This window comes from Mastomys coucha, unplaced genomic scaffold (genome assembly GCF_008632895.1).
Source record: "Mastomys coucha isolate ucsf_1 unplaced genomic scaffold, UCSF_Mcou_1 pScaffold19, whole genome shotgun sequence".
Classification (NCBI taxonomy): domain Eukaryota; kingdom Metazoa; phylum Chordata; class Mammalia; order Rodentia; family Muridae; genus Mastomys; species Mastomys coucha.
This window is the reverse complement of record NW_022196901.1, coordinates 24,179,731-24,193,194: the sequence shown is the minus strand read 5'-3', so window position 1 is coordinate 24,193,194 and position 13,464 is coordinate 24,179,731. Positions and strand designations below refer to the sequence as shown.

The 13,464-nt window shown below is 38.5% G+C and overlaps 1 protein-coding gene across 1 annotated transcript in view; it reads right to left on the bottom strand.

The window, feature by feature from the left end:
• Window positions 1-13,464, bottom strand: part of Ube3c (ubiquitin protein ligase E3C) — a 112,069-nt gene that overhangs the window by 86,402 nt on the left and 12,203 nt on the right. Inside the window, exons 2-4 of the mRNA XM_031380273.1 lie at window positions 7,140-7,193; window positions 4,638-4,712; window positions 3,661-3,807 (exon numbers count right to left, since the gene is read on the bottom strand). Coding sequence (XP_031236133.1) covers window positions 3,661-3,807; window positions 4,638-4,712; window positions 7,140-7,193 — 276 coding nt within the window. The remainder of the gene's footprint in view (window positions 1-3,660; window positions 3,808-4,637; window positions 4,713-7,139; window positions 7,194-13,464) is intronic.

The window sequence follows — 13,464 nt, the reverse complement described above, 5'->3', positions numbered from 1 at the left end:
AAAAAAAAAAAAAAAAAAAAAAAAAAAAAAAAAAAAAAAAAAAAAAAAAAAAAAAAAAAAAGGAAATTGTGGCAAGTTCCTGATTAGAGAGAAACTGATCCATCTCCAAGGGAGCATATGCAGCATAACTGTGGCTTCATAGAATGAATTGGGTAGTGTTCCTTCTAATTCTACTTTGTGGAATAGTTTGAAGAGTATTGGTATTAGGTCTTCTTTGAAGGTCTGATAGAATTCTGCACTAAATCCATCTGGCCCTGGGCTTTTTTTGCTTGGAGACAATGACTGCTTCTATTTCTTTAGGGGTTATGGGACTGTTCAGATGGTTTATCTGATCCTGACTTAACTTAGGTATTTGGTATCTGTCTATAAAAAATTTTCCATTTCATCCAGATTTTCCAGTTTTGTTGAATATAGGCTTTTGTAGTAGGACCTGATGATTTTTGGGGAATTTTCACTCTCTTCTATACCTATTATCCTTAGGTTTGGCCTTCTCATTGTGTCCTGGATTTTCTGGATGTTTTGGGTTAGGAGCTTTTTGCGTTTTGCATTTTCTTTGACTGTTGTGTCAATGTTTTCTATGGTATCTCCTGCACCTGAGATTCTCTCTCCTATTTCTTGTATTCTGTTGGTTATGCTTGCATCTAAGACTCCAGGTCTCTTTCCTAGGTTTTCTATCTCCAGGGTTGTCTCCCTCTATGATTTCTTTATTGTTTCTATTTCCATTTTTAGATTCTGGAAGGTTTTGCTCAATTCCTTCACCTATTAGGTTCTGTTTTCCTGTAATTCTTTAAGGGATTTTTGTGTTTCCTCTTTAAGGGGTTCTAGCTGTTTATTTGTGTTCTCCTGCATTTCTTTAAGGGGGTTATTTATGTCCTTCTTGAAGTCCTTGAGATGTGATTTTTAAATAAGAGTCTTACGTTTCTGGTGTGTTGGGGTATCCAGGGCTCTCTGTGGCAGGAGAACTGGGTTCTGATGAGTCCAAGTAGCCTTGGTTTCTGTTGTTTATGTTCTTGCGCTTGCCTCTTGTATTCTGGTTATTTCTGGTGTTAGTTGGTCTTGCTGTCTCTGACTGTGGCTTGTCCCTCCTGCAAGCCCATGTGTCAGTACTCCTGGGAGACCAATTCTCTCTGGGAGGAATTTGGGTATAGAGCACTGTAGCACAGGATCAGCTCCAGGTGCAGGCAGGAACTGGAAGCATCCTGTCCCAGGCTGTTCCTCGGTTCCTGTGTCCTGAGGTCTCCAAGTTGGTACCTCAGAGCAGACGTTGTGGTCTTACCTGTGCTCACAGGCTGGTCCACACTCCTGGGAGACCACTCTCTCCCAGTGGTGGTATTTGGGTATGGAGCGCTGTGGCACAAGATCAGGTCCGGACACAGATGGAAACCAGTTTGGCAATCTTTCAATGGCCTGCTACTATGCCTTTTATTCTTCTCCTGGACTTCACACAGGAGTTCAGATAGTTCCCCAGAAGCAAAGTCTAGAATAGTGTGTATATTAACTGACATTTACTTTTCCCTTTCCTTTTTAAAAATATTGATTTATTTCATGTGCATGGTTCTTCTGTGCCTGAAGCCCTTGGATTCCTGGGACTGGAGTTATAGACATTTTTGAGATGTGGGTGCTGGGAATTGAATTATGGTTCTCTGGAAGAGCATTCAATACTCTCAACCACTGAGCCATCTCTCCTGCCCCTGTTGTACTTTTCTCTACAAGCTTCAGTTATACAAAGTTCTTTCATGCCCCAGTCTAGCTCAAGTTCGGGCCCCAGAAGTAGGTCTATAGCCAAACTCTAGATATTCTGTAAAGCAGCCCTTTGCCTTGGACTTGTGGCAAAGTGTAGGGGCTCTGCCTAGCACAATTTTCATTGTGTATCCTGTTTTAATGCAATTTGGAAAATTCAATTAGAGATAAAAAAAATGTTCAACCTAATAATTATAATCAAATATCATAGTAAATCCTGGGGCAAATGGAACATAAGGTTGGTTTTTTGCTTTGTTTTACTGTTGTTTTGTTTTTTTGAGACAATGTCTAATGTGGTCCAGGCTAGCATCAAACTCCTGATCTTCCTGTTTCTATTCTTTTCTTTTCTTTTCTTTCTTTTTTTTTTTTTTGTTCTCTTTATTTACAATATCTCCTTTCCCAGGTTCCCCTCCAAAAGAAAAAAGAACCCTAAAACTAAAACAATCCCCCGTTTCCTCCCCCCTCCCCCTGCTCACCACTCCACCCTCTCCCACTTCCTCGCCCTGGCATTCCACTACACTGGGGCATAGAACCTTCACAGGGCCAAAGTCCTCTCCTCCCACTGATGACCGACTTGGCCATCTTCTGCTATACACATGCTGCTGGAGCCATGAGTCCATTTGTACTCTTTGGTTGGTGGTTTAGTCCCTGGGAGATCTGAGGGTACTAGTTAGTTCATATTGTTGTTCGTGCTAAGGGGCTGCAAACCCTTCAGCTCCTTGGGTCTTTTCTCTAGCTCCTTTATTGGGGACCCTGTACTCAGTCCAATGGATGGCTGTGAGCCTCTACTTCTGCATTAGTCGGATACTGTCAGAGCCTCTCAGGAGACAGCTATATCAGGCTCCTGTCAGCCAGCACTTGCTGATATCCACAATAGTGTCTGGATTTAATGATTGAATATGGGAAGGATTCCCAGGTGGAGGAGTCTCTGGATTGTCCTTCCTCCAGTCTCTGCTCCATAGTTAATCTCTGAAAATCCTTCCATGGGTATTTTGTTCCCCCTTTTAAGAAGAAACGAAGTATCCACACTTTGGTCTTCCTTCTTCTTGAGTTTCTTGTGGCTTGTGGATTGTACTTTGTGTATTCTGATCTTCTAGGCTAATGTCCACTTATCAGAGAGTGCATACTGTGTTTGTTCTTTTGTGATTGGGTTACCTCACTCAGGATGATATTCTCCAGGTCCATCCATTTCCCCAAGAATTTCATAAATTCATTGTTTTTTTATAGCTGAGTAGTACTCCATTATGTAGATGTACCACATTTTCTGTATGCATTCCTCTGTTGAGGGACGTCTGGGTTGTTTCAAGTTTCTGGCTATTATAAATAAGGCTTCTATAAACATAATGGAGTATGTGTCCTTATTACATGTTATTACATAAGTGTTTCCATCACTTATGTGCTGGGATTACAGATATGAACCATCACACCTAACCGTTAAGTTCCACTTTTTAAAAACACAGTTCACTGACACAATGCTCTCTCTCTCATTAGCGGTAACTAAAGCCTAAGATATTTTATTAAAATGGTTTACAATGTTTTTAAAGAGATGCTATATTTAAAAACAGATAAGTTTTACTATATATGCACACAATCAATATTGAGGGTGCACCTCACAGCAGCTGGACAAAGACAAGGAGGCTGATATACAGAACAAAGTAGGCCACACTAACAGAATGTTGGCATACCCTTATTAGCATTTAAAAGCTCCATAATAAAGAAATCAATTTAAAACATATATGGACTTTTAAAAATAAAACACATCAACAAAGAGGTCATCTGTTACAGATGGATAAAAAAAGAAAAAGCTCACAAACACTTAGACTCAGCGAGAGGTAATCTCGCTTCTTGATCATGTCTAACCCCCAAATAGGAGATAGAAAATAGGCAAACAAAGCTAAGTAAAAATGTATCTATACTTACCAAACGTTTGGAGTCTTCACTCTGTTTGTAAAAGAACAGAAGCTGCCTTACCAAGAGGGTAAGGTTGGGACCATCAGCAAGGCAAAAGGTGCCACCAGGCTGAGCCGAGTCGGCGCATTGGTCGAATGCACTTCTTTGGATGAAGTACTGTAAGTACAGGAAGTTATGTGTCAACATAGTTCTCTATAGTTCTTATGATAGAAATATGCACTGAGTGTTTTGAGGTATAATGACCAACAATTAAGAAATGGTTCCTGGACCATTAGTTAAAGATTAAAAACAAGCTAGTAACAAAAACTCCTAACCTGGGATGCTTAAAAGATCCAAAATGTCTACCAAGAAAACCATTCCTCTTTTCTTCTTTGTAATTACCAGCTGTCTACTTAAAATTTTCTAAAATCTCACCTACTCATAAGTCTTTTAAAAAACAAATATAATTATTTATTAAGAAAATACTAAAATTAACACTAAATTTTATTTTAAAAAGGCATGTAAAAATTCATATAAGACAAATACTACTTATACAAAATGATACAATATCTCAAATAAGTTCTTATGTGGCCTTCTAATTCCCTTCCAGCTTTTTTTTTCCCTTGAAATATATCTTGGTTTATTCTTCTTTCCTCTTCCTCCTCTTCCTTGTTCATTTGTTTTGTTGTTTGAGACAGGATAGTCCTTAGCTATATATACCAGGCTACCCTTGAACGCACAATTATCTGTCCATCTCTTGTGTTTGCTTCCCCAGTGCTAGGACTAGAGGAGTGTACTACCACATCTAAATTTTTCTTAATTTTATTTTCTATATATGTATAGGTATTTTTGTGTTATGTCATGTTAATGTAAAGGCTGGAGGAGTTGGTTGTCTCCTTCTACCATGTGAGTCATGGAGACTGAACTCTGGTTATCAAGGTTAGCCACAAGTGCTACCTGATAAGCCATGTCTTCTGCTTACTCCTCAGTTTTAAGAACAAACTTACTTGTTGTTTCCTGTCTCTATAGCCTCGAATAAATGACTGGATTATTACTGCATTTTTCAATCTTCGCCTTTCTTCCTGAATAATGGGGGAAGGAAAGAAGCAGCAATTGGTTAGAATCAGTAAAAAATGACAGTTAGTTAAGGTTTTTTTGGTAATAAGCTATATGATCCATAAACTATAAAATTCATTCTTTTAAGTGTACCACTCTCTGAACATATATTTTAATGATTCATTTTTATTATTATTTTTGTTTGTTTGTACATAGGGCCTCTCTTTGTAGTCCTGGATGTTCTTGAACTCACAAAGATCCTCCTGTCTTTGCCTCCCAAGTGCTGGAATTAAAGGCATGAGCCACTATGCCCAGCAATTTATTTTTTATTATTGTGTGTCTGTGCCTATGTGTGGGTAATGTGTATTTCAGTCAGTATAGGTGTCCTGAGAGGTCAGAAGCACTGGATCCCTTGAAGCTGTGGGTTACAAGTGGTTGTAAGCTGTCCAGCATGGGTACTGGGAATTGTTGAACAATGAGACATTTCTCCAATCTCATCAATCATTGAATATATTTCTAATGCACTGAGAATTATGTAGCTATTATCAACCATCTTTTTTGGGTTTTTTTGCTTTGTTTTTTGAGACAGGGTTTCTCTGTGTAGCCCTGGCAATTACAAAACTCTGTAGATAAGGCTGGCTTTAGAGGTCTGCCTGCCTCTGCCTACTGAGTGCTGGGATTAAAAGTGTGCACCACCACCACCTGGCACTGTATTTTATTTCAGGGCATTTAATTATCCCCTTACCTATTTTAGCAGTTACTCCTCATTCCTTGCCCAGACCTCCAAGCCATTATTCATATGTTTCTCAATACATTTTCCTAGCTTATGCATCTCATACAATGGAATCACTTAATCTATAGTCTTCTCTCTGATCTTTTTCACTTGGTATGGTGTTTTTAATATTCATATACTCTGTAACATGTGCCAGCACATCATTCCTTTCTATGGCCAAATAACATTTTATCATATATATTTCTCATATCTGTTTATCAGCTGGTAGGCAATTGCTCTGTTTCCACAGTGGATTATTATAAACAGTCCTGCTATAAACACTATGTCCACCTTTTTTGAAAGATAATAGGCTTGGATAGCTTGAGTAAAATTAACATTTCTATGACAATGTTTTCTAAGACAGCTATCACCATTTTACAATCCCATCACAGATATATGAAAGAAAAAACATAGAGAAAAGAATATAGGAAGCAGAGTGTCAGACACACTAAAGAACTTCCTCAAACAGTGGGAAACACCAACAAGTAAATAATTACTGAGGGTGACTTATCCTGTGAAACTGGTTGGTGACCTGTCCTAACTGGACCTCACAGATAAATTGTCCTGCCAAAAATGTTAACAGTTATGAGGCTGGAAATTTGTTTCTGTTACTAGGAATGTTTTTCCTTCAGCTTGCACAGCAGCAACCTCTAGGCCTTCAGTATTATACCCACACTGCTATTCTCTCACCTTCAGTGCTCATCTATCTCAGCCTCCTCAGTGAGTAGCCATGACTCTACAGTCTCAATAACATCTTAGTCCTTGGTGTTAGGTGACAACGACAGAGTAGACTCCTTTCTGTCCTGTTTACCATCAGTAAGTATCTCCAGCAAACACAACAGTTCCTAACAAACCACAAGTTCTCAGACATATACTAAATGCAGGAATGAGTTGTTGAAATAACAAGACCCAGGGCAGTGGTAGAAGAAGGCAGATCTAGGAGTTCTAGGACAGTCAGGGCTACAAAGACCCATGCCAGGACTACAAAGAGAGACCCTGTCTCAAAAATAAATAAATAAATAAATAAATAAATAAATAAATAACAAGTAAAATACAAGACCTAAAACTCTTATCTAGAAAAGCAAGCCTTACAATGTAAGTTGTGATTAACCACCAGAGTTATTTGAAGTAACTATCCCCAAAAGATGTAACATCAAAGTAGATACAATGACACACAACTGTAATTCCAGCAATCCAGGAGGCAAGAAAATGTAGTTTGAAACCAGCAGAGGCTACAAGGCTAGGCTGGCAGGAAGGACAGGAAACAGGCATTAAAAAACAAAGAAACAAAACAAAAACAACAAGAAAAAGATTATCACTAGCTCTTTTTATCTTTTTCATAAATAGCTAAGGCAAATATCTTAAAGTTGAGTTTTCTCCTTATACGGAGAAATATGAGGAATGCACATTAAGCCTTTCTAGACCTTTTCAAAACCTTATAAGCAAAAAAGATAACCAAAACTCTACATTTCTCTACCCAGAACTCAGCCTCAAGTCTATCTTTTCCTACAGTGGTTAAAGAATGAAAAACTCACTGGAAAAATTGAACACATTCAAAACTGTTGCAAAAAATAAACATACATAACATACATACATACATGTACATGTAAAGCAAAGCTTTAAAAAAAAACTACAGAAAATGTGTCTATAAAAAGTAATATAGAGTAATCAAAACCATTACCTCTCTCTTGCGTCTTTCTTCCTGAGTGCGATGTAAAAGAGAAGCCTTTTCTTCCTAAATTCAAAGAGAGACAAGATTAGGATAATTTTAAGCCTGAAAACATCATCAAAGATTACAGACTGTGTTGGCCCAAAAATGATTCCCAAAAATCTACTTAAAGTTAACACTCCCTGTTTTTGCTGGCATATGGAGAATCACATATGCAAACAAGTACTATAAAATTAGCATATATAGACATATAAGCACATTATATAGAACTAAGCTTCTCCAATATGTAAAACTAAAGGAAGCTATAGTTTCATCACAGAAAACTTCAAGTAGAAGCCTTTATCTACCACATGTTCAAAGGCCATACAATTTGCTTTAAACTTACTAAAATAAAGGATTCTCCATTTTTACTAAAAGTTGTTTTGAAATTGGCATTTTAAACTCTTTAGACAAAGAAAAGCTAGAAAAATAGTATCTCTATCAAAAACTGTTCTTTTTCAGACTGAGCTCCCTAATCTGAATATGCCTTTTCCACTCTTCTATACAACCAGACTCTTAACAGGCAACTCACACAAGTTCAGCATTAAATCCACAAGCTTTTGACTAGTGGACTTAATCTGCTCTCAAATCACACTCAACATCCCTCACAGCACTTGGTTGCCCCCTACCAACACTAATCCATAACAGTTCCTGTCTTGAATTTATGTCTTGATCCTGTCTACCAGCTTTAGTTTCCAACATTCTCTCACAATTCAAGTGACATTACATAATAATGGTAGTCAAATCTTAATCCATAGGACCAGGTCTATCGTCATGACTCCATACTTGCACAAATAACTAATTAAGGGGGAGGAGAATACAGCCTTCACTACAACTAGTCAATAGACAGAGCAGGCCATCAACTCCAGCTTAGAACAACCCAGAAGATACAATGTGGTTATTCTGGTAGTCTTACCAAAGACAAAGTACATGCATTTATTTTAAGAAAAGGCCTTATATCTCTATGGTGGAATATGTACACTTGTAATAAACACATCAAACAAAATACATTACCCTTACAATTACATTTTAAACCAGACAAAGGCCCATAATCTGAGCTACTCAAGAAGATTAATTCAAGGCAAGCCTGGGTATTTAGTGAGAATTCATCTTTTAAAAAACAAAAAAGTTTGGTAGGGCCAGTTGGAAATACATATCTTATTGCCATTATAACATGTATTAAGCCCCCAGTTCAAATTCCAGTACTGCCAAAATAAACTTATTTATTTATTTATTTATTTATTTATTTATTTTTCAGACAGGGTTTCCTTCTATGTAGGCCTGGCTGGCCTAAACTCACAGAGACCCACCTGCTTCTGCCCCTTGACTGCTGGGATCAAAAATAAACACTACCACATCTAATAAAATCATTTTTAATTAAATTAAGTATCAATAAGGGTTGTATAAGGTATCATTCTTTAGGAGTTGTCCACCTTGGGTGTTTTGGTGTTGTCTGTTTGGTTGGTTGCTTGTTTTGTTTTTGTTTTAAGTCAGACCAAGACCACATTGAATTCACAGCAACCTACCTGCCTTTGTAGATTAAAGGTCTCTCAGTAGGACCTGGAGCTCCCTGATTTGGCTAGGCTGTCTGGCCACCAAGTCCCTGGGATCAGTCAATCTCCACCTTACCAGTACTGGGATTGCAAGCTCATTCATTGCCACCATGACTGAGGATCAAACTCAAGCCCTCATTTTTATATGGGAAGCACTTTTTCAGTTGAGCTGTCGCACCCCACCCAGCTCCCAAACTGTAACATTACACTTGGGAGATAGAAGGATTAGAAATAAAACTAAAACAAAACCAGACAAAATCCTACAGTCCTGAAACCTGGCATCCTCCTGAACAAAGAAAGGCTCTGACAGCTTCCAGTGTGAAGAGAAGCAGCTGTCTGCCTTCACAAGCCTGGAGCTTTAACCAAAGTGGACACTCCATGTACTGACACTGTTAATGTTCCTGTACAGAGATCAGGAATGCTGCCTACAGAAGGAAGCAGATTTGTTTTGGATAGTTTCCAGCACTGGAACACAAAAGACAATGTACCCTCTTGTTTAGCCAACACATTTCCTTTGTCTTTCCTGTCATACAATGCTTTAGTCATAAGTCATGAACAGACAGCAAAGGATTTCCTCTAGTTTAGGGATTTTAGAAATGGCTTCACAGTCTTGGTTATTCAGTAAAGGCACCACCATCAGTCCAGCCATCCAAGAGGACTGATCAACTATCTGCCCTGGAGAACAGTGGCTCCACAATCTGGGTCTCAATCTATCTATCTGTAGAGTACAACAGTGTCATCAGGGAGGAAAGAATCTTGTCTGCTATCTTATTTGCTTTGTCACAAGTCACTTCCAAACCTAACTTTGGCAGTGGGCTACCCAATTAGTTAATTTTGCAGTCATACCTTTATAGATCAACAGGATCCAAGAGATCTTGAAATGACTACAAAACCTGTGATGGTGGTTTTCCTTGGAATTGGGGTACATAATAGGACAAGTTCATTCTCTCAGCCACTGCATTAAAAAAAATCTCAAGCCGGGCAGTGGTGGTGCACGCCTTTAATCCCAGCACTTGGGAGGCAGAGGCAGGTGGATTTCTGAGTTAGGTCAGCCTGGTCTACAGAGTGAGTTCCAGAGAAACCTTGTCTAGAAAAAAAACAAAAAACAAAACAAAACAAAACAACAAAAATCTCAAAAAGCTCAATCTACTTGTTGACTTTTGTTTTTTCTTTGTAGCTATCAAGTTTATAAGACTAAAAGATGCCTCAGTCAGAAATGTGATGGAAATGCACCAACTATCCTGCTCATTATCAATACCTTTGATTATGTAACTATCTTCACCTTTAGATTTTAAAAAAGACAATTTTCCTTTAATATCTATCTGGTATCAGGCTCAGCAGTCAACAGGAATAAAAAGCAAAGGCATGACTTTAATTTCCAATGTGACTCAATGTTTTACCATGAGGCTGAAAATGAACCAGCCTGCAACAAGGCAGACAGGAATTCTGATCAGAATCTGCAAAGTAACATGAGCTATGTAGCTCCATCCTGTAGCTGCATCACTGAACCACACTTATTGATTTTTTTGTTAAAAAAAATCTCAAAATAAATAAATGTAATTTAATTAAATCTCAATGTCGAGGATGACACTCTCTAAAACAGCTGCAAAGCTTAGCTTAGACGTGTAAATTTAATCACAGAATTCAAATTTTTTATAAAGCAAATCATCATAGCCAAGATTCAAGACAAATCACAAAGTGGGAACAAATAACTGAAACAGCACAAAAATGACCTCTTATAGCATTCAGTAATAACATAAAAAGCAACAATCAAAGAGAAAAATCAGCAAAAATAGATGTACCTAATAGAAAATATATCTTTTAAGCACAAGAACTTCAATTCCAGTTAATTTCTTTAAGAAGAAAGAGTGAAAAATTATAAATACATATTTCTTATTTCTATATGTGGAAGAAATATCAAATATGAGTCTTTTCTAATACTATAAAACTTGTGTGTAGCACAAGGAATTAAGATCTTTTTGTCTCCACCACCTTATAGGACTTGGAAATATTCTAATCTTCCCCATCCAGTAAAACCTCTGTTTACTCAAAGGCCCAGTGGTCCATTCTAGGAATTTGACTCCTTCCCTACTTCCTCCATTTCCTATGCACCAATTCTTTCAGATTAGTCAGATAATTGAATAAGACTGTTAGGTAAATTCTAGCCAACTGGGAAAAGAAAGTCGCCACTTTCCTTAGTATAAGAAACAAATCCATGGGCCAGGCAGTGATGGCGCACACCTTTAATCCCAGCACTTGGGAGGCAGAGACAGGTGTATTTCTGAGTTCCAGGCCAGCCTGCTCTACAGAGTGAGTTTCAGGACAGCCAGGGCTATACAGAGAAACCCTATCTCGAAAACAAAACAAAACAAAATAACAACACAAATCCACTTCCTGTTTTAGTGTGTATTTGCTCTTACAGAGCACATCCTCTTGGTCCAAGTAACATGTTTACTTTATCCAGACACTTCTTGTAAGAATGGTGGTCTCTTTCTTTGTGATCCTGAATTTATTTCTAACATGTATTTGGAATATATAAGGTTAACTAATGTAATGTACAGAGCAGGTAGGAAGAACGAGCTCTTTGATACACTGACATAACTTCCTCAGAGGTAACTTAGAAATACTTACTCTTTCTAAACCTTGCACTTAGAAGTTTCACTTCCAGGAATTTAATCTATAGACAGTAATGATAGTCACAAGCATATTCCTTTAAGTGTTATTTGAATTAGAGAGGGGGAAAATACTGCCCGGTATGGTAGTGTGCATCTCTAATCTCTCCATTTGGCAAACACTTGACAGGAGAGCAGCTAAAATTTTCAAAATATCTATAGAGACAATCAAGTTTCAGACTAGTCAGGACTTCTCAGTGAGACCTGTCTCAAAAAACAAACAAAAGAAACTAAACCAATCAATCTTGAAAGCAACTTTAACAGCCATTTAAACCATCAGCAGTGAGAACAGGCACTGAAGCCAGTCCCAGAGCCACTCAGAACAATGCAGTGGATCTGTCTGCCTTACGCTTCTCCCAGCTGGATTACTAAGAGAAAAAGACAGGTACTGGAGTTCAAGGAGTGCCAGACTGTTTTAAACAAGGAGAGGAATGTGGACACCTACATGATACACACTGAGGACAGCCGTGGGAGGCTGTGGATAGTCCAGAAGCCAAGTCTGAAAAAGAGAAATAAAAGCTGGGAGGGAAGGAGAAGACAGAGTGAAAAGATAAGCGGACAATTTTGTTTCTTTTATTTTCCATCGTTTGAATTATTACTTATTTTCTTGCTTTTAAGTCTTTTACTGCACTTATTTACTTTTTTTATTTTTTGAGTCAAGGGTTCTCTGTGTAACCCTGTACACCAGGCTAACTTCAACTCATCCATCTGCCTCTGCCTCCTAAGGGCTGGGATTAAAAGTGCATGCTGTCATCACCATCTGGTAATTATTATCTAGTATTTTTAATTCAGAAATACTCTTGCCTCTACCTCTCAACACTGTCATGCACCATCATACCTTCACTACTCTCTTGAATGTATTAGCTTCATTTCTAACAGAACCACTTCCAAGATGTCCTCTTTATTCCACATGCATACCACAACATGTACAACCTCACACTTTGAAGACCATTAACAAAAACTAGAAATATGTATAGGGTGTATTTGTGAGCATGCATGCAAGTGTGCTCTTCTATGCATGCACATATGGGGGCCAGGTCAACTTTGGGTACCTGAGACAGGCTTTCACTGAACACAGGTCCCTGCTTTGATAGTTAGGCTAAGTCAGCTAGTCCTGTGGATTCACCTGTCCTTTCTCTTACGGTTAGTGTGGTAGTTTGAATATGCTTGTCCTAGGGAGTAACACTATTTGGAGGTATGGCCTTGTTGGAGGAAGTATGTCACTGTGGCCCTGGGCTCTAAGACCCTCTTCCTAACCAATTGGGATCCAGTTTTCTCCTAGAAAGTCCTTCAGATGAAGATGTAGAACACTCAGCTCCTCCTGCACCATGCCTGCCTGGACGCTGCCATGCTTCTGACTTGATAATGGACTGCTCTGAACTTGTAAGCCAAGCCCCATTTAAATGTTGTCCTTATAAAACTTATCTTGGTCATGTGTCTCTTCACAGCAATAAAACCCTAAGACAGTTAGTTACAGGCATGCTGAAAGGAACATAATAACTTGAACACCTTTTTGTGTAACTTGGTAATTGGTCTCTAGCCATACTCCTGAGACACAGCTTTGCTAGCATGTGTATTGATATCCATAAGCAAGAGGACTTGAGCCTCAGTGACCACCGAACTTCTGGCTCTGTGGCCACAGAGCTGGGCCCACAGAGCTAACTGTTGGTTGATACTTGCAAAGACCTCCTGGGACCTCCACTAGTGTCATGTTCCCAGCTCTCTACAACTAAAAGACTTCATGGAGAAAGTTGGTTGAGCTTACAAGTTTCTGAAGCATCCTCACCAGAGAAGATTCTCCAGGGGAACCCTGTAGCAGCATTTCTGCCTGTTTAACTTTATATTAGCATAATATTATCATTAAGGTGTGTTTGTGTGAATAAACGCAACATACAAATCTTGTATTGACACCCCAATTGCTGAGCACTTTACAGTCTTATGTTCTCTGCACATACATACCCATTTTTACCATGTATTCTCTGCACACCATACCCAATTTTTACATGTATTCTAGGGATCCAAACTAATGTTTTCACACTTGTGCAGCAGGCACTTCACGGACCCCTACTTGAG